Source organism: Oncorhynchus mykiss, chromosome 12 (assembly GCF_057628025.1).
Source record: "Oncorhynchus mykiss isolate SJ-2025 chromosome 12, ASM5762802v1, whole genome shotgun sequence".
Classification (NCBI taxonomy): Eukaryota; Metazoa; Chordata; class Actinopteri; order Salmoniformes; family Salmonidae; genus Oncorhynchus; species Oncorhynchus mykiss.
Genome location: NC_143033.1, coordinates 93970652 through 93990752, shown reverse-complemented (window position 1 = coordinate 93990752; position 20101 = coordinate 93970652). Strand labels below are relative to the sequence as shown.

General features: G+C 40.1%; 1 protein-coding gene across 8 annotated transcripts in view; it reads left to right on the top strand.

Annotated features, from left to right (window-relative positions):
• Window positions 1-9540: 9540 nt before the first annotated feature.
• The window catches only part of LOC110515917 (nuclear GTPase SLIP-GC), a 42652-nt gene continuing 32091 nt past the window's right edge, over window positions 9541-20101 (top strand). For 2 of the 8 annotated variants that reach the window (XM_036939066.2, XM_090194233.1), the window contains exons 1-5: window positions 14341-14511; window positions 14601-14667; window positions 15193-15230; window positions 15414-15521; window positions 15726-15831. In XM_036939066.2, the coding sequence (XP_036794961.2) occupies window positions 15218-15230; window positions 15414-15521; window positions 15726-15831 (227 nt within the window). In that variant the 5' untranslated portion in view covers window positions 14341-14511; window positions 14601-14667; window positions 15193-15217. Of the gene's footprint in view, window positions 9863-14340; window positions 14512-14600; window positions 14668-15192; window positions 15231-15413; window positions 15522-15725; window positions 15832-20101 lie in introns of those variants that run through there. The other 6 variants (XM_090194229.1, XM_090194231.1, XM_090194234.1 and 3 more) reach the window with 5 other exon arrangements.

Genomic DNA, 20101 nt, shown 5'->3' with positions numbered 1-20101 from the left:
AGACAATCCACACCCCTGACTAAGTGTCAGAACACAATCCACACCCCTGACTAATCTTGTAAGAAGACAATCCACACCCCTGACTAACAGTGTCAGAAGACAATCCACACCCCTGTTTAAATGTCTCAGAAGACAATCCACACCCCTGACTAACAGTGTCAGAAGACAATCCACACCCCTGACTAAATGTGTCAGAACACAATCCACACCCTTGACTACACCCCTGACTAAATGTCTCAGAAGACAATCCACACCTCTGACTAAATGTCTCAGAAGACAATCTACACCCCTGACTAAATGTCTCAGAAGACAATCTACACCCCTGACTAAAAGTCTCAGAAGACAATCTACACCCCTGACTAAATGTGTCAGAAGACAATCCATGTTTCTTTAAAAGTTTTCACATTGGGTCTCTGAGTGGCACAGCTGTCTAAGGCATTGCAGTGCAGTGCTTGAGGGGTCACAGAGAAAGTGAGGGAGGAACCTGTTATCCCAGAGAGTTCTGCTTCTTAAGGCTGTCTGAGCGCCTCACTCACTCTTTCTGTCACCGATCCCGTAGAGGTTAATAAAGATTGCAACCCAGAGTATAGACTTAGAGTAATTTGCAAGTAACACACTCAGTTCTCAGTTTTCCCTTTATATCCCCTACTATGGTTCACCCCGCCCAGTGTGATGTCCCGTAACTTAATACCATATAAACTCATAATTATGAGTTGTTAATACATAGTTGTCTCTGCTGGGCAGAGTTCGGCTTATTGGCAGTTAGTTACCCAATCCTTCTTCCTCTTATTGCTATCATGTGCTAGCAGAAGTAAGACTGGAACATAGCATCAACAGGAACTGGCTTGTATCCTCAAAACTCCTAATTTTATATAGTTTTGCTTGATTTTACAAGGCAAGTCAGTGAAGAACATCGTATTTTCAATGACGGCCTAGGGACAGTGGGTTAACTGCCAAGATCAGGATCGGAATGACAGGTTTGTACCTTGTCAGCTCAGGGATTCATCTTGTAACTTTTCGGTTACTAGTCCAACGCTCTAACCACTAGGCTACCTGCCACCCTAACAAAGAAAGATAGCTCTTTACATTTGTTATTAATTACTATGTAGCAATATGTGTAAACAAAACATCACGCGATAGGGCTTTAGTAATCATCAGTACATTTAAACAGCAGTTCTGTTTCAGGTCTCTTTCTCACACTTCATAGATTGGAACTGCGCTTTATCACACAGATAGAGTAATTGTATTGACTTAACCATGGATAAACATACAGGAGTACCTATGTACTAAGAATAACATTTCCTTACAGAACCCAAAAGGGTTATCCAAAAGGGGTATCCTTTTTTCTAAGAGGGTAGTTGTATCAGTGGAGGCTGCTGAGGGGAGGATGGCTAATAATAATGGTTGGAATGGAGCAAATGGAATGGCATCAACCACATGGAAACCATGTGTTTAATGTATTTGCACAAATTGCACTCCAGCCATTTCCACTAGCCCATCCTCGTCAATTAAGGTGCCACCAACCTCCTGTGAGTTGTATCATTACATTTTTTATGAGTTAAGGAATTAAAGAAGTAGGGAAGAGAAATAAAGAGAGAGGGAGAAGTCGAGAGGTTGGCGACTGTACTCACCCCTGTTGGTTTAGCTGACCTGAGATTGAGGTGTTCTGACCCTGACTTGGCTTCGGGATCCCGAGGGGGAGAGAAAAGACAGAAAGGGGAGATAGATAGTATACCACTGTCCTGTACTGATACCTAGAACACTCTCCCCTCAACAGCCTCCACTGATCTAGAGGAGAACTGTTTCATATGTACAGCTTTATTTGAAAGTATAGGAGACGGTAAGAGATGTGAAGTATAGGAGACAGTCAGAGATGTGAAGTATAGGAGACAGTCAGAGATGTGAAGTGTAGGAGGAAGTCAGAGATGTGTAGTATAAGAGACAGTCAGAGATGTGAAGTATAGGAGACAGTCAGAGATGTGAAGTATAGGAGGCAGTCAGAGATGTAAAATACATGAGACAGTCAGAGATATGAAGTATAGGAGACAGTAAGAGATGTGAAGTATAGGAGACAGTAAAGAGATGAGAAGTATAGGAGACAGTAAAGAGATGAGAAGTATAGGAGACAGTAAAGAGATGTGAAGTAAAGGAGACAGTAAAGAGATGAGAAGTAAAGGAGACAGTAAAGAGATGTGAAGTATAGGACACAGTAAGATATTAAAGTATAGGAGACAGTCAGAGATATGAAGTATAGGAGACAGTAAGAGATGTGAAGTATAGGAGACAGTAAAGAGATGAGAAGTATAGGAGACAGTAAAGAGATGAGAAGTATAGGAGACAGTAAAGAGATGTGAAGTATAGGAGACAGTAAAGAGATGAGAAGTATAGGAGACAGTAAAGAGATGTGAAGTAAAGGAGACAGTAAAGAGATGAGAAGTAAAGGAGACAGTAAAGAGATGTGAAGTATAGGAGACAGTAAGAGATGTGCAGTATAGGAGACAGTAAGAGATGTGCAGTATAGGAGACAGTAAAGAGATGAGAAGTAAAGGAGTAGGTAAAGAGATGTGAAGTATAGGACACAGTAAGATATTAAAGTATAGGAGACAGTAAGAGATGTGAAGTATAGGAGACAGTAAAGAGATGAGAAGTATAGGAGACAGTAAAGAGATGTGAAGTAAAGGAGACAGTAAAGAGATGAGAAGTAAAGGAGACAGTAAAGAGATGTGAAGTATAGGAGACAGTAAGAGATGTGCAGTATAGGAGACAGTAAGAGATGTGCAGTATAGGAGACAGTAAAGAGATGAGAAGTAAAGGAGTAGGTAAAGAGATGTGAAGTATAGGACACAGTAAGATATTAAAGTATAGGAGACAGTAAGAGATGTGAAGTATAGGAGACAGTAAGAGATGTGCAGTATAGGAGACAGTAAGAGATGTGCAGTATAGGAGACAGTAAAGAGATGTGCAGTATAGGAGACAGTAAAGAGATGAGAAGTATAGGAGACAGTAAACAGATGCGAAGTAAAGGAGTAGGTAAAGAGATGTGAAGTATAGGACACAGTAAGATATTAAAGTATAGGAGACAGTAAGAGATGTGAAGTATAGGAGACAGTAAGAGATGTGCAGTATAGGAGACAGTAAAGAGATGCGAAGTAAAGGAGTAGGTAAAGAGATGTGAAGTATAGGACACAGTAAGATATTAAAGTATAGGAGACAGTAAGAGATGTGAAGTATAGGAGACAGTAAGAGATGTGCAGTATAGGAGACAGTAAAGAGATGTGCAGTATAGGAGACAGTAAAGAGATGCGAAGTAAAGGAGTAGGTAAAGAGATGTGAAGTATAGGACACAGTAAGATATTAAAGTATAGGAGACAGTAAGAGATGTGAAGTATAGGAGACAGTAAGAGATGTGCAGTATAGGAGACAGTAAAGAGATGTGCAGTATAGGAGACAGTAAAGAGATGAGAAGTATAGGAGACAGTAAAGAGATGCGAAGTAAAGGAGTAGGTAAAGAGATGTGAAGTATAGGACACAGTAAGATATTAAAGTATAGGAGACAGTAAAGATATGTGAAGTATAGGAGACAGTAAGAGATGTGACATATAGGAGACAGTAAGAGATGTGACATATAGGAGACAGTAAAGAGACGTGACATATAGGAGACAGTAAAGAGATGTGAAGTATAGGAGACAGTCAGAGATGTGAAGTATAGGAGACAGTAAGATATGTGAAGTATAGGAGACAGTAAAGAGATGTGAAGTAAAGGAGGCAGTAAAGAGATGTGAAGTAAAGGACACACTAAGATATTAAAGTATAGGAGACAGAAAGAGATGTGAAGTGTAGGAGGAAGTCAGAGATGTGTAGTATAGGAGACAGTAAGATATGTGAAGTATAGGAGACAGTAAGAGATGTGAAGTATAGGAGACAGTAAGAGATGTGCAGTATAGGAGACAGTAAAGAGATGAGAAGTATAGGAGACAGTAAAGAGATGTGAAGTAAAGGAGACAGTAAGAGATGTGAAGTAAAGTATTTTCCTTTTGATCCTGACAAACTCTGCAGTCCCTGGCTGTGACAAGCATACCCATAACATGATGCTGCCACCACAATTCTTGAAATACTGGATTCAACTCAAATCTGTAATTTTTTTTATGTAGGCCAAAAAGTGAATTTGTTTGCCATGTTGTCTTGCAGAGTTTATATCTAAATGTGTCATTTGAATCATTTAGCAGAAGCTCTTATCCAGAGCAACTTATCCAGAGCAACTTATCCAGAGTGCATTCATCTTAAAATGGCTAGGTGAGACAATAAAGTAGATATCCGCAAAGTCAGTGCTAGTAGGAACAAGTCAAGTGTGAGTGTTAGTTTAAGAAAGGAAATGTTGTTAATTATTATCATTAGGATTATTATTATTATCATAATTTACACACGTCATTAAATATGAGATTTCGTTTTTCTTCCAGGATGCATTAAATCAAACACTTCTGAATGGAAGGGAACAACCTAACATCTAATGACAAAACAATTGTCTTTGAGTTTAAATAAAGCATTTTTTAATGTATCTGGATTCTTTGCAGGAATAAGTGGCAGATGGTTTTGGTAAATGTTTTGTCAAAGGAATGAGACTTTCGTGTTTCTTGTCTGAGTTGAATTTATTTGAATTGCCTTTAATTAAATGATTCTTCCTGTGGGGTAAGTCTAATTCAAATTCAACTTTAATTAATGGGTATAATTGAATTAAATTCAGGAATTCAGAATCAACCCCAACCCTGGCTCGAACGAACCCTGTCTCCTGTCTCCTTCGTCAATCATCAACCCCTGTATGGAGGCAGAACTTTTACACCGAATCCCCTTTGCGTTGTATAACAAACTGAGAAAGTCTGTTGGCTGCTGATCAGACTTAAGGGAGCACCTCTGTACTGTTGATGTTGTTGTAACTTGTTGTATATATTTGTAATTGATAATACTGTTGTTGTTTTTAATTGAATTGAGTATGATGGGTCTATCTTGCCCACCTGCCATCTCACTGTCTAAGAGGATTTATTGTGTTTTTATCCTTGATAATGTTTATTCATGTTTAATGTATGTAATGTTGTCTCTGGCTGGAGCAGCCTGCTACTTTTAAATATGTAATACATTAAATCAATGAATCAATGAATCAATCAGATATCTCTAAACAGATTAATCGATCATATGTAGTTTACATTACATTTAAGTATTTTAGCATTCCCAGCCATTTACAATAAATCCATTAAATTAAATAAGTATCAGTAAGATTGAACAACCTCTGTGAGAGGGATTTTAAGTTAAAAAATATTTGTGTTTTGTCATGTTTTGTGTGTGTGTGTAAATTACAATCAAAGTGCTAGAATGAAAGAATATGAGTGAAACAGTCTGCAAAAATATAATAATAAAGTGTAGTAGGGCTATCAGTGCTAAAGTATTAGACATGTCACTTATCGTCTGTAAAAAGCAGAACAATAAAAACAAGCTCAGACTGTGTACAGTGCCTTGCGAAAGTATTCGGCCCCCTTGAACTTTGCGACCTTTTGCCACATTTCAGGCTTCAAACATAAAGATATAAAACTGTATATTTTTGTGAAGAATCAACAACAAGTGGGACACAATCATGAAGTGGAACGACATTTATTGGATATTTCAAACTTTTTTAACAAATCAAAAACTGAAAAATTGGGCGTGCAAAATTATTCAGCCCCCTTAAGTTAATACTTTGTAGCGCCACCTTTTGCTGCGATTACAGCTGTAAGTCGCTTGGGGTATGTCTCTATCAGTTTTGCACATTGAGAGACTGACATTTTTTCCCATTCCTCCTTGCAAAACAGCTCGAGCTCAGTGAGGTTGGATGGAGAGCATTTGTGAACAGCAGTTTTCAGTTCTTTCCACAGATTCTCGATTGGATTCAGGTCTGGACTTTAACTTGGCCATTCTAACACCTGGATATGTTTATTTTTGAACCCTTCCATTGTAGATTTTGCTTTATGTTTTGGATCATTGTCTTGTTGGAAGACAAATCTCCGTCCCAGTCTCAGGTCTTTTGCAGACTCCATCAGGTTTTCTTCCAGAATGGTCCTGTATGTGGCTCCATCCATCTTCCCATCAATTTTAACCATCTTCCCTGTCCCTGCTGAATAAAAGCAGGCCCAAACCATGATGCTGCCACCACCATGTTTGACAGTGGGGATGGTGTGTTCAGCTGTGTTGCTTTTACGCCAAACATAACGTTTTGCATTGTTGCCAAAAAGTTCAATTTTGGTTTCATCTGACCAGAGCACCTTCTTCCACATGTTTGGTGTGTCTCCCAGGTGGCTTGTGGCAAACTTTAAACAACACTTTTTATTGATATCTTTAAGAAATGGCTTTCTTCTTGCCACTCTTCCATAAAGGCCAGATTTGTGCAATATACGACTGATTGTTGTCCTCTGGACAGAGTCTCCCACCTCAGCTGTAGATCTCTGCAGTTCATCCAGAGTGATCATGGGCCTCTTGGCTGCATCTCTGATCAGTCTTCTCCTTGTATGAGCAGAAAGTTTAGAGGGACGGCCAGGTCTTGGTAGATTTGCAGTGGTCTGATACTCCTTCCATTTCAATATCATCGCTTGCACAGTGCTCCTTGGGATGTTTAAAGCTTGGGAAATCTTTTTGTATCCAAATCCGGCTTTAAACAGTATCTCGGACCTGCCTGGTGTGTTCCTTGTTCTTCATGATGCTCTCTGCGCTTTTGACGGACCTCTGAGACTATCACAGTGCAGGTGCATTGATACGGAGACTTGATTACACACAGGTGGATTGTATTTATCATCATTAGTCATTTAGGTCAACATTGGATCATTCAGAGATCCTCACTGAACTTCTGGAGAGAGTTTGCTGCACTTAAAGTAAAGGGGCTGAATAATTTTGCACGCCCAATTTTTCAGTTTTTGATTTGTTAAAAAAGTTTGAAATATCCAATAAATGTCGTTCCACTTCATGATTGTGTCCCACTTGTTGTTGATTCTTCACAAAAAAATACAGTTTTATATCTTTATGTTTGAAGCCTGAAATGTGGCAAAAGGTCGCAAAGTTCAAGGGGGCTGAATACTTTCGCAAGGCACTGTAAATAATGATGATCCTGAAGAATCAGATGGAGATAACTTTAGCTCTGTGACGTTAAACCGCAACAGCACATGGGCCCCCAGTGCTTCCTCAAGAGCAAGGTGGTCATGGGTATCGCTTGTGGTTGCGTTAACCCAGCTTCCTGTAGCCATCTGTCAGAGTTCGAAACTGCTAGCACTTCCTCTTGAGGAGGCACTGGGGGCCCATGTGCTGTTGCGGTTTAACATCTCACAGCTAAAGTTATCTCCATCTAAGTCTTCAGGATCATCATAATTTATATAATATGAGCCTCTTTCCCGGTGAGGGGGCCTCCCTATCTTCCTACTCTGAGATGAGCAAAAGCAAAAAAATCTAGATTTCGCTTCATTGTCCAAATTAACACTTACGGGAGTGTTTGTGTTTACAATTGAGGTGATAATCTCTTTACTTTAATGTATAATAATGCAATGTACAATAATACATACATTATTGTAATAAAATCAATCAATAAATGTATTTTTATTACACAATGTATTATTCATCACAAATATCAAATCACATTGTATTTATCACATGCACCAAATACAACAGGTGTAGACTTTACAGTGAAATGCTTACTTACTTGCTAAATAAAAAAGGAATAAAAAAGGAAATATTAACACAATAAAAACAATAACGAGGCTATATACCAGGAGTACCAGCACCGAGTCATTGTGCAGGTGTTGTTACACGTGGTCTACAACTGCGAGGACGATCAGCTGTGAGATGTTAAACCGCAACAGCACATGGGCCCCCAGTGCCTCCTCAAGAGGAAGTGCTAGCAGTTTCGAACTCTGACAGATGGCTACAGGAAGCTGGGTTAACGCAACCACAAGCGATACCCATGACCACCTTGCTCTTGAGGAAGCACTGGGGGCCCATGTGCTGTTGCGGTTTACAGCATGTAAACTCAGCAAAAAAAGAAAAGTCCTCTCACTGTCAACTGCATCTATTTTCAGCAAACTTAACATGTGTAAATATTTGTATGAACATAACAAGATTCAACAACTGAGACATAAACTGAACAAGTTCCACAGACATGTGACTAACAGAAATTGAATAATGTGTCCCTGAACAAAAGGGGGGGGGGGAATCAAAAGTAACAGTCAGTATCTGGTGTGGCCACCAGCTGCATTAAGTACTGCAGTGCATTTCCTCCTCATGGACTGCACCATATTTGCCAGTTCTTGCTGTGAGATGTTACCCCACTCTTCCAACAAGACACCTGCAAGTTCCCAGACATTTCTGGGGGGAATGGCCCTAGCCCTCACCCTCCGATCCAACAGGTCCCAGACATGCTCAATGGGATTGAGATCCGGGCTCTTTGCTGGCCATGGCAAAACATTGACATTCCTGTCTTGCAGGAAATCACGCACAGAACGAGCAGTATGGCTGGTGGCATTGTCATGCTGGAGGGATATGTCAGGATGAGTCTGCAGGAAGGGTACCACATGAGGGAGGAGGATGTCTTCCCTGTAATGCACAGCGTTGAGATTGCCTGCAATGACAACAAGCTCAATCCGATGATGCTGTGATACACCGCCCCAGACCATGACGGACCCTCCACCTCCAAATTGATTCCAGAGTACAAGCTTTGGTGTAATGCTCATTCCTTCAACAATAAACGCGAATCCGATCATCACCCCTGGTGAGACATAAACGCGACTCGTCAGTGAAGAGCACTTTTTGCCAGTCCTGTCTGGTCCAGCGACAGTGGGTTTGTGCCCATAGGCCTACAAGCCCTCAGTCCAGCCTCTCTCAGCCTATTGCGGACAGTCTGAGCACTGATGGAGGGATTGTGAGTTCCTGGTGTAACTCGGGCAGTTGTTGTTGCCATCCTGTACCTGTCCCGCTGGTGCGATGTTCGGGTGTATCGATCCTGTGCAGGTGTTGTTACACGTGGTCTGCAACTGCGAGGACGATCAGCTGTCCATCCTGTCTCCCTGTAGTTCTGTCTTTGGCGTCTCACAGTATGAACATTGCAATTTATTGCCCTGGCCACATCTGCAGTCCTCATGCATCCTTGCAGCATGCCTAAGGCACGTTTACGCAGATGAGCAGGGACCCTGGTCATCTTTATTTTGGTGTTTTTCAGAGTCAGTAGAAAGGTCTCTTTAGTGTCCTAAGATATCATAATTGTGACCTTAATTGCCTACCGTCTTTAAGCTGTTAGTGTCTTAACGATCGTTCCACAGATGCATGTTCATTAATTGTTTATGGTTCATTGAACAAGCATGGGAAACAGTGTTTAATTAGGGATAGGGGGCAGCATTTTCACCTTGGATGAATTGCGTGCCCATAGTGAACTGCATCCTACTCTGTCCTAGATGCTAATATATGCATATTAGATGTCAGCATTCAGTAGAATGTGGAATGAAGCTCCTAGTGTTATATTTGACTGAATGGGAGGGGAATGAGTCACTGGCCTGGCAGAATGCCATTTCCTGGTTGCGCAATTATCTGTTGATATCGTCTGCGTTCCATGACTCTTTAGACAAAAATGAATGCTCCGGTTGGAACGTTATTGGATATATATGAAAATAACTTCCTGAAGATTGATTCTCTACTTAGTTTCGTCCGAGTTCGCCTTGACCAGCGCCAGCTTTTGGGCATGTGAGCTAAACCTGGTAGCAAATGCAGCTAATTGGACACTAGTAATGGACATTATGAAACAAAACAACGATTTATTGCGGAACTAGGATTTCTTGCACTGCATTCTGATGAAAGATCATCAAAGGTAAGGGAATATTTATGATGTAATTTCATAATTCTGTTGACTCCAACATGGCGGAGAAATGTTACTTCTGAGCGACATCTCAGATTATTGCATGGTAGGCTTTTTTTGTAACGTTTAAAAACAATCTGACACAGCGGTTGCATTAAGAACCAGTGTATCTTTAATTATATGTAAAACATGTATCTTTCGTCAAAGTTTATGATGAATATTTCTGTTATCTGACGCAGCTCTCTGTAATTACTCCTGATATTTTGGAGGCATTTCTGAACATGGCGTCAATGTAAACTGAGATTTGTGGATATAAATATGCATATTATCGAACAAAACATAAATGTATTGAGTAACATGATGTCCTATGAGTGTCATCTGATGGAGATTATCGAAGGTTAGTGATTAATTTTATCTCTAATTCTGTGTTTGTGACTATCTTTGGCTGGGAACAATGGCTGTGTGTCTTTTTGGATTTGGTGGTGATCTAACATAAACATATGTTGTGTTTTCGCTGTAAAACATTTTAAAAATCGGACGGGTGGGTAGATTAACAAGATGTTTATCTTTCATTTGCTGTATTGGACTTGATAATGTGTTAAAGTTACATATTTCAAAAAAATATTTTTTAATTTCGCACGCTGCCTTTTCAGGGGAATGTTGTGGGTGTTCCGCTAGCGGAACCCCTGGGCTAGAAAGGTTAAACCCTTTACAATGAAGATCTGTGAAGTTATTTGGATTTTTACAAATTATCTTTGAAAGACAGGGTCCTGAAAAAGAGATGTTTCTTTTCTTGCTGAGTTTACATGTAGGTGGTAAAAGTGGCAATGTGTTGCCAGGACAACAACCTCTTCCTCAATGTGAGCAAGACAAACGACCTGATTGTGGACTACAGGAAAAGGCGGGTCAAGAGTTTCAAGTTCCTTGGTTTTCACATCGCCAACAAACTAACATGGTCAAAACACCCAAAGACAGTCGTGAAGAGGGCACGACAAAACCATTTCCCCTCAGGAGACTGAAAAGATTTGGCATGGGTCCCCCGATCCTCAAAAAGTTCTACAGCTGCACCATCTAGAGCATCTCCGCCTGGTATGGCAACTGTTGGCATCTGACAATAAGGCGCATGTGCATGCGGCCCAGTACATCACTGGGGCCAAGCTTCCTGCCACCAGGGACCTATATAATAGGAGGTGTCAGAGGAAAGCCCATAAAATTGTCAGAGACTCCAGTCACCCAAGTCATAGATTGCTTCCTCTGCTACCGCATGGCAAGCGGTACTGGAGCGCCTAGTCTAGGACCAAAAGACTCCTTAACAGCTTCTACCCCCAAGCCATAAGACTGCTGAACAATTAATCAAATGGCCACCGGACTATTACATTGACCCCCCTCCATTTGCTTTGTACACTGCTGCTACTCGCTGTTTATTATCCATGCCTAGGCATTTCACCCCTACCTAACCTACATGTACAAATTACCTCAACTAACCTGTATCCCCGCTCACTGACTCTGTACCCGTACCCCCTGTACAGAATGTAGTAACCATTTTTTTTTTTTTAATCAAAATATATTTTATATTTGAGATTCTTCTAATAGCCACCCTTTGCCTTGATGACAGCTTTGCACACTCTTGGCATTCTCTCAACCAGCTTCACCTGGAATGCTTTTCCAACATTCTTAAAGAAGTTCCCACATATGCTGAGCACTTGTTGGCTGCTTTTCCTTCACCCTGCGGTCAGACTCATCCCAAACCATCTCACTTTGGTTGCGGTCTGGGGATTGTGGAGGCCAGGTCATCTGATGCAGCACTCCATCACTATCCTTCTTGGTCAAATGCTCTTACACAGCCTGGAGGTGTGTTGGGTCATTGTCCTGTTGAAAAACAAATGATAGTCCCCAATATTGTTGAGGCTGGTAACTATAATGAACTTATCCTCTGCAGCAGAGGTAACTCTGGGTCTTCCATTCCTTTGGTGGAGTGGCAGGGAGCCTAGTGGTTAGAGCGTTTGGCCAGTTACTGAAAGGTTGCTGGATCGAATCCCGAGCTGACAAGGTAGAAATCGGTCGTTCTGCCCCTGAACAATGCAGTTAAGCCACTGTTCCATGGTAGGCCGTCATTGTAAACACTCATTTGTTATTAACTGACTTGCCTAGTTAAATAAAGGTTAAATGTTGTTTTTTTAAAGCCCAAGCCAGATGGGATGGTGTATCGCTGCAGAATGCTGTGGAAGCCATGCTGTTTAAGTGTGCCTTGAATTCTAAATAAATTAGCAACGCACCATCACACCTCCTCCTTCATGCTTTACGGTGGGAAAAACACACGAGGAGATCATCTGTTCACCTACACCGCGTCTCACAAAGACAGTGGTTGGAACCAAAAATCTAAAAATGTAGATTCCAGACCAAAAGACAAATTTCCACTGCTCTAATGTCCATTGCTTGTGTTTCTTGGCCCAAGCAAGTCTCTTCTTCTTATTGTGTCTTTTAGTAATTGTTTCTTTGCAGCAATTCAACCATGAAGGCCTGATTCACAAAGTCTCTGAACAGTTGATGTTGAGAAGTGTCTGTTACTTGAAATATGTGAAGCATTTATTTGGGCTGCAATTTCTGAGGCTGGTAACTATAATGACCTTATCCTCTACAGCAGAGGTAACTCTTGGTCTTCCATTTCTTTGGCGGTCCTCATGAGAGCCAGTTTTAGCATAGCGCTTGATGGTTTTTGTAACTGCACTTGAAACATTTTTCAAAGTTCTTGATATTTTCTAGATTGACTGACCTTCATGTCTTAAAGTAATGATGGACTGTCGTTTCTCTTTCTTATTTGAGCTGTACTTGCCATAATATGGACTTTATCTTTTACCAAATAGGGCTATCTTCTGTATACCCCTCTAACTTGTCACAACACAAGAAGGAACGATATCCCACAACTGTACTTTTAAGAAGGCACACATGTTAATAGAAATGCAGGTGACTACCTCATGAAGCTGGTTGTGAGAATTTCAAGAGTGTGCAAAGCGGTCATCAAGGCAAAGGGTGGCTATTTGAAGAATCTCAAATATAAAATATATAACTTTTTTGGTTACTATTTCATAGTTGTGATGTTTTTACTATTATTATACAATGTAGAAAATTGTAAAATTGAAGAAAAAACATTGAAGGAGTAGGTGTTCTAAAACGTTTAACCGGTAGTGTATGTGTTATGGCTCTACACCCCCTGCTATAATGTGGATTAAGAGTTACTTGTCTGAAAGAACACATAGTGGGTTCTTTAAAAAGTTGATGCAAATAGTTTCCTACATTTTTGAAAGTAAAAGGGGTACAATATTTTTTACAGTGTGCAAATGTTGTCCCTGCTCAACATTTCACAGGAATGGAAACTTGATACAAATGTGCTCTTTAAATGATTATTTTGCTTGCTTCTGGTCTATCTTCTCTTGTATTTCAACATTTGACACTTTCTATTTATCTGTGGACTTTATCCTTCTAAAAAGTAAATAAACTTACATTTGAGAACGTGGCTTATAAAGTTTCTTCACAAATGTCCACATCTGCCTGTCAGAACGTCTTAGTAACCATGTATTTAGAATATATACACTAATTACATATGATCATGGATGTAGAATAGATACACTAATTACATATGATCATGGATATAGAATATATACACTAATTACATACATGATCATGGATATAGAATATATACACTAATTACATACATGATCATGGATATAGAATATATACACTAATTACATACATGATCATGGATATAGAATAGAAAATATATATTTGTTCCTACTTTTTGTCTACTGCCTTTTTTTGCTATGCAAGTAGAAAACTGCAAAATAACTTGCAAATTTGGCAACACTTGTTATTCTTAGATTGAAAAACACTCAATAAAAGATGCCAGACAGAAAGCTATTTATTTAAATTATTGGTGGAAGAAAAATGTATTATGGAGCTAAAACCATTAGCTTGAAACATTAAACATTCTTACATGAACATGCTACATAAGCATTATTTTGTTGAAGTTATTGTATGACAGGATCTTTTCTGAGTTTCATTTGTTTCAAGCACTATTGCACAATCACAGTAATATACTGAGCAAGGTCATTATATTTTATAGAGGGGAAATTAGGGTTAACTACCACACTGAGGTGTTTTCGTACCTCGCATAATTTTGCATGCAAATGAATATGAAAACCAGTCACAACAGCAGCTTGGCATTTATTGAGATGACTCATGTACTGAAGGCAGCTCTGCAGAGTGGTCACTATCTGACACAGCCACAAAGTCATAAAATCTGATTTGAAACCTAACCGTAACCCTACCCTTAACCACACTGCTAACCCTAGTGCTTAACCTTAACCTTAAAATAAGACCAAAAAGCTCATTTTCATTTTCATAAATTTTTACAATTATCATCAATCTTGACTTTGCATTTGGTCCTTCTAGCAGAAACCGCTCAGTCATGCCTCCATGGCAAAACTCATGCCAATGAATGTAAACCTGCATCACAACATGACAAAGAACAGCCACACCTACAGTATACCCATACTGCTGTACTTCTTTCAACACCACATAGTCTTGTTTTTCAGTGTGTTTTCTTGCTAGAGGGCCGTGTCAGTAGCACAGAATATATATTTGCTGAACATTGCCTTTATGTGGTAAGTATCAGCATATTTTGTTTAAACGTTTCAGTGTGGACTCATTTAAAGGAAAGACATGTAATAACTTCAATTTCCTCATGTGATAGGTTAGGACTGCTATAAGAGTAAGGAAACAAATCAGTCATTTTTAAGAGATTTGCAACTTCATGTTGTGTGAGTATAAAATATATTTTTGTTTTATATGTAAGTAGCAACATTAATTTAATTATGTTTGATTAGGGTTAAGCTTGGGCTAAATTGATTCAGATTTGGATTCATATCTTATAAGGTGATAATTAAATGCTAAAATTCCTGCAAATTAGACAAGCAAAAGTGAGTAATGTAAGAGATTTGCAACTTTGGTTGCATTCGTAAATTCACTCTATATTGTCAGATTGCGCTCGGAGTGTGCTCTGGGTGTTTGTAAATTTAGAGCATTGTCTGATTGTCTGTTTGTAAATTCAGAGCATTATTATTTTATTATTACCATAATCAGTGAATTTCTTATCTCTGTTTTCATCACCATAATCAGTGAATTTATTATCTCTGTTTTCATCACCATAATCAGTGAATTTCTTATCTCTGTTTTCATCACCATAATCAGTGAATTTATTATCTCTGTTTTCATCACCATAATCAGTGAATTTCTTATCTCTGTTTTCATCACCATAATCAGTGAATTTCTTTTTTCTTTTTCAGTCTAAGCCCCGGACGGTGTCAAATCATGCCTACCCAAGGTACATGAAAGTCTAAGACGCACATTACTTCAGTTGAGGATTAATATGTCTATAATAACTTCTTGTTGTCCAATGTATATTATATTTACATAAATGGTATACAGCCTACCATGAAGGAAATACTGACTTCTTGGACAGATAATGGATCTGCTTGAACATTGAGTGATTGTGATTCTCTCTCAGGCCACAAAAGAGGGTCTGATGACCCCTCTACTTCAAATGATCAGGGCAGGGAAGGTAATAAACGCCTTTGTGCCATAGCAAAGGGAACTGCTGCAACACCTACCCTCGGTAAGATATATTCGTTATAATAGCTACTTTAAGAAACAAGCACTAAACCCGATGTCAAAAAGTATACCACAGCGTAATACAATTATTACATTGTAAACTCATTGTTTGTCCACCTCGTGTGTGTGTGTGTGTGTGTGTGTGTGTGTGTGTGTGTGTGTGTGTGTGTGTGTGTGTGTGTGTGTGTGTGTGTGTGTGTGTGTGTAGAGATGGATGTCATCAAAGTGGCCAAAGAGGGCCTTGGAAAAGTCCTTAGCAGACTAGACAAGGTGTCACCTCCATATGCAAACATGGATTTCATTGGTTATTTAAGGTAAGTGTACTTATATTATTCAAAAAGTTGGTACATCAAGTCAGGACTGACACTGGACTACTCAGGAACACTGAACACCTATTGGAAAGCCATTCAGCATTGTTCACATTCTCTTTAGCCTTAGCCACACCCATCTCTTTAAGAATTCACATGTGAACAGGTCTCTTTGTGAATGGCTCTCTTTTGTCACCTTTGTTTAGCTAGCTAACCAAACAAGTTCCCGAACCATAATCACAAGCTATGGTTTATAGCAACCGGTCGATTGCGATCTTCAAGGCATTCCTAGTCTGTAGAAAAGCCAACTTTAAAGCCTTGCTTTCCTTTTTCTTTAAATTAGTCTTGTGCTGTTGGCAGTACCTGCACCTGATTCAGCTGCCCTCCGTACCGGGTAGGCAAAGTGTTCCCATTGAGATCACAACGGCGAATATCTCCCAAAAGTGACGAGTTTGAATCCCTGCGTATAGCAATGCAAACTGATTGTCATACACTAAGCAAGCCACCATGCATGAAATGATGCAGTGTGAATCTGCAGGTAAAGCTAACGAACTAGGTCTAATGTTAGCCCAAGTCAGGCATTTCCTCATCATCTAATTTACAGTATTTTCAGAGTCAAAGAGAGTCAGTCTGGCATTGTTCTCCAGAAAGTAGTGGCTCACAACTTTCTCCAACTGAACGTTGTCGATAGTACCAGTTAAATTTAGGGCAGTAATGTTGTTGAGAGCTAAAGCAACACTTTTGCCGTTGTCAATAGCTATAGCTTTTAAAAAATATGGTAGCAAATCTGATCTATTCACTGACCTGGGAAGCCCCTATTCTGTTAAAGACAGAAGCCTGTGACATGTCAGACCATATAGAACTCATCTCTTGGCATGTCTAGGTGCACCATTATCTCAGCCAATCATGGCAACCCAGGAAGAATCCTGTCTTTCTCCCTTTTTACAGTTGAAGTCAGAAGTTTACATACACCTTAGCCAAGTACATTTCTTCACAATTCCTGACATTTAATCCAAGTAAAAATTCCCTGTCTTACGTCAGTTAGGATCACCACTTTATTTTAAGAATGTGAAATGTCAGAATAGTAGTAGAGAGAATGCTTTATTTCAGCTTTTATTTCTTTCATCACATTCCCAGTGGGTCAGAAGTTCACATACACTCAATTAGCATTTGGTAGCATTGCCTTTAAATTGTTTAACTTGGGTCAAATGTTTCAGGTAGTCTTCCACAAGCTTTCCACAATAAGTTACAGTGGGGCAAAAAAGTATTTAGTCAGCCACCAATTGTGCAAGTTCTTAAAAAGCCTGTAATTTTCACCATAGGTACACTTCAACTATGACAGTCAAAATTAGAAAGAAAATCCTGAAAATCACATTGTAGGATTTTTAATGAATTTAATTGCAAATTATGGTGGAAAATAAGTATTTGGTCACCTACAAACAAGCAAGATTTCTGGCTCTCACAGACCTTCTTTAAGAGGCTCCTCTGTCCTCCACTCGTTACCTGTATTAATGGCACCTGTTTGATCTTGTTATCAGTATAAAAGACACCTGTCCACAACCTCAAACAGTCACACTCCAAACTCCACTATGGCCAAGACCAAAGAGCTGTCAAAGGACACCAGAAAACAAAATTGTAGACCTGCACCAGGCTGGGAAGACTGAATCTGCAATAGGTAAGCAGCTTGGTTTGAAGAAATCAACTGTGGGAGCAATTATTAGGAAATGGCAGACATACAAGACCACTGATAATGTCCCTTGATCTGGGGCTCCACACAAGATCTCAAAATGATCACAAGAACGGTGAGCAAAAATCCCAGAACCACACGGGGGGACCTAGTGAATGACCTGCAGAGAGCTGGGACCAAAGTAACAAAGCCTACCATCAGTAACACACTACGCCGCCAGGGACACAAATCCTGCAGTGCCAGATGTGTCCCCCTGCTTAAGCCAGTACATGTCCAGGCCCGTCTGAAGTTTGCTAGAGAGCATTTGGATGATCCAGAAGATTTGGAGAATGTCATATGGTCAGATGAAACCAAAATATAACTTTTTGGTAAAAACCCAACTCGTCGTGTTTAGAGGACAAAGAATGCTGAGTTGCATCCAAAGAAGACCATACCTACTGTGGAGCATGGGGGTGGAAACATCATGCTTTGGGAATGTTTTTCTGTAAAGGGACCAGGACGACTGATCCGTGTAAAGGGAAGAATGAATGGGGCCATGTATCGTGAGATTTTGAGTGAAAACCTCCTTCCATCAACAAGGGCATTGAAGATGAAACGTGGCTGGGTCTTTCAGCATGACAATGATCCCAAACACACCGCCCGGGCAACGAAGGAGTGGCTTCGTAAGAAGCATTTCAAGGTCCTGGAGTGGCCTAGCCAGTCTCCAGATCTCAACCCCATAGGAAATCTTTGGAGGGAGTTGAAAGTCTGTGTTGCCCAGCAACAGCCCCAAAACATCACTGCTCTGGAGGAGATCTGCATGGAGGAATGGGCCAAAATACCAGCAACAGAGTGTGAAAACCTTGTGAAGACTTACAGAAAACGTTTGACCTCTGTCATTGCCAACAAAGGGTATATAACAAAGTATTGAGATACACTTTTGTTATTGACCAAATACTTATTTTCCACCATAATTTGCAAATAAATTAATAAAAAATTCTACATTGTGATTTCTGGATTTTTTTTCTCATTTTGTCTGTCATAGTTGAAGTGTACCTATGATGAAAATTACAGGCCTCTCTCATCTTTTTAAGTGGGAGAACTTGCACAATTGGTGGCTGACAAAGTACTTTTTTGCCCAACTGTAGGTGAATTTTGGCCCATGCCTCCTGACAGACCTGGTGTGACTGAGTCAGGTTTGTAGGCCTCCTTGCTCGCACACGCTTTTTCAGTTCTGCCCACACATTTTCTATGGGATTGAGGTCAGGGCTTTGTGATGACCACTCCAATACCTTGAGTTTGTTGTCCCTAAGCCTTTTTGCCACAACTTTGGAAGTATGCTTGGTCATTGTCCATTTGGAAGACCATGTGTAACCAAGCTTTAAGTTCCTGACATCTGACTGATGCATAATTTCCCTCCCTCACGATGCCATTTATTTTGTGAAGTGCACCAGTCCGTCCTGCAGCAAAGCACCCCCACAACATGATGCTGCCACCCCCGTGCTTCACGGTTGGGATGGTGTTCTTCGGCTTGCAAGCCTCCCCCTTTTCCCTCCAAACATAACGATGGTCATTATGGCCAAACCGTTCTATTTTTGTTTCATCAGACCAGAGGACATTTCTCCAAAAAGTACAATCTTTGTCCCCATGTGCAGTTGCGAAACGTAGTTTGGCTTTGTTATGGCGGTTTTGGAGCAGTGGCTTCTTCCTTGCCAAGCGGCCTTTCAGGTTATGTCGATATAGGACTTGTTTTACTGTGGATATAGATACTTTTGTACCTGTTTCCTCCAGCATCTTCATAATGTCCTTTGCTGTTGTTCTGGGAATGATTTGCACTTTTCGCACCAAAGTACGATCATCTCTAGGAGACAGAATGCGTCTCCTTCCTGAGCGGTATGACGGCTGCATGGTCCCATGGTGTTTATACTTGCATAATATTGTTTGTACAGATGAAAGTGGTACCTTCAGGTGTTTGGAAATTTGGATGAACCAGACTTGTGGAAATCTCCATTTTTTTCTGAGGTCTTGGCTGATTTCTTTTGATTTTCCCATGATGTCAAGCATAGAGGCACTGAGTTTGAAGGTAGGCCTTGAAATACATCCACAGGTACACCTCCAATTGACTCAAATGATGTCAATTAGCCTATCAGAAGCTTCTAAAGTCATGACATAATTTTCTGGTATTTTCTAAGCTGTTTAAAGGCACAGTCAACTTAGTGTATGTAAACTTCTGACCCACTGGAATTGAGATACAGTGATTTATAAGTGAAATCTGTAAACAATTGTTGAAAAAATTCCTTGTGTCTTGCACAAAGTAGATGTCCTAACCCGACTTGCCAAAACTATAGTTTGTTAACAAGAAATTTGTGGAGTGGTTGAAAAACCAGTTTTAAAAAAAGTCCTTCACTTAACTAGTCAGTTAAGAACCAATTTTTGTTTTCAATGATGACCTAGAAACAGTGGGTTAAATGCCTTGTTCAGGGGCAGAACGACAGCTTTTTACCTTGTCAACTCGGGGAGTTGATCTTGCAGCCTTTCGGTTACTAGTCCAAAGCTCTAACCACTAGGGTACCTGCCGCCCCAATGACTCCAACCTAAGTGTACGTAAAC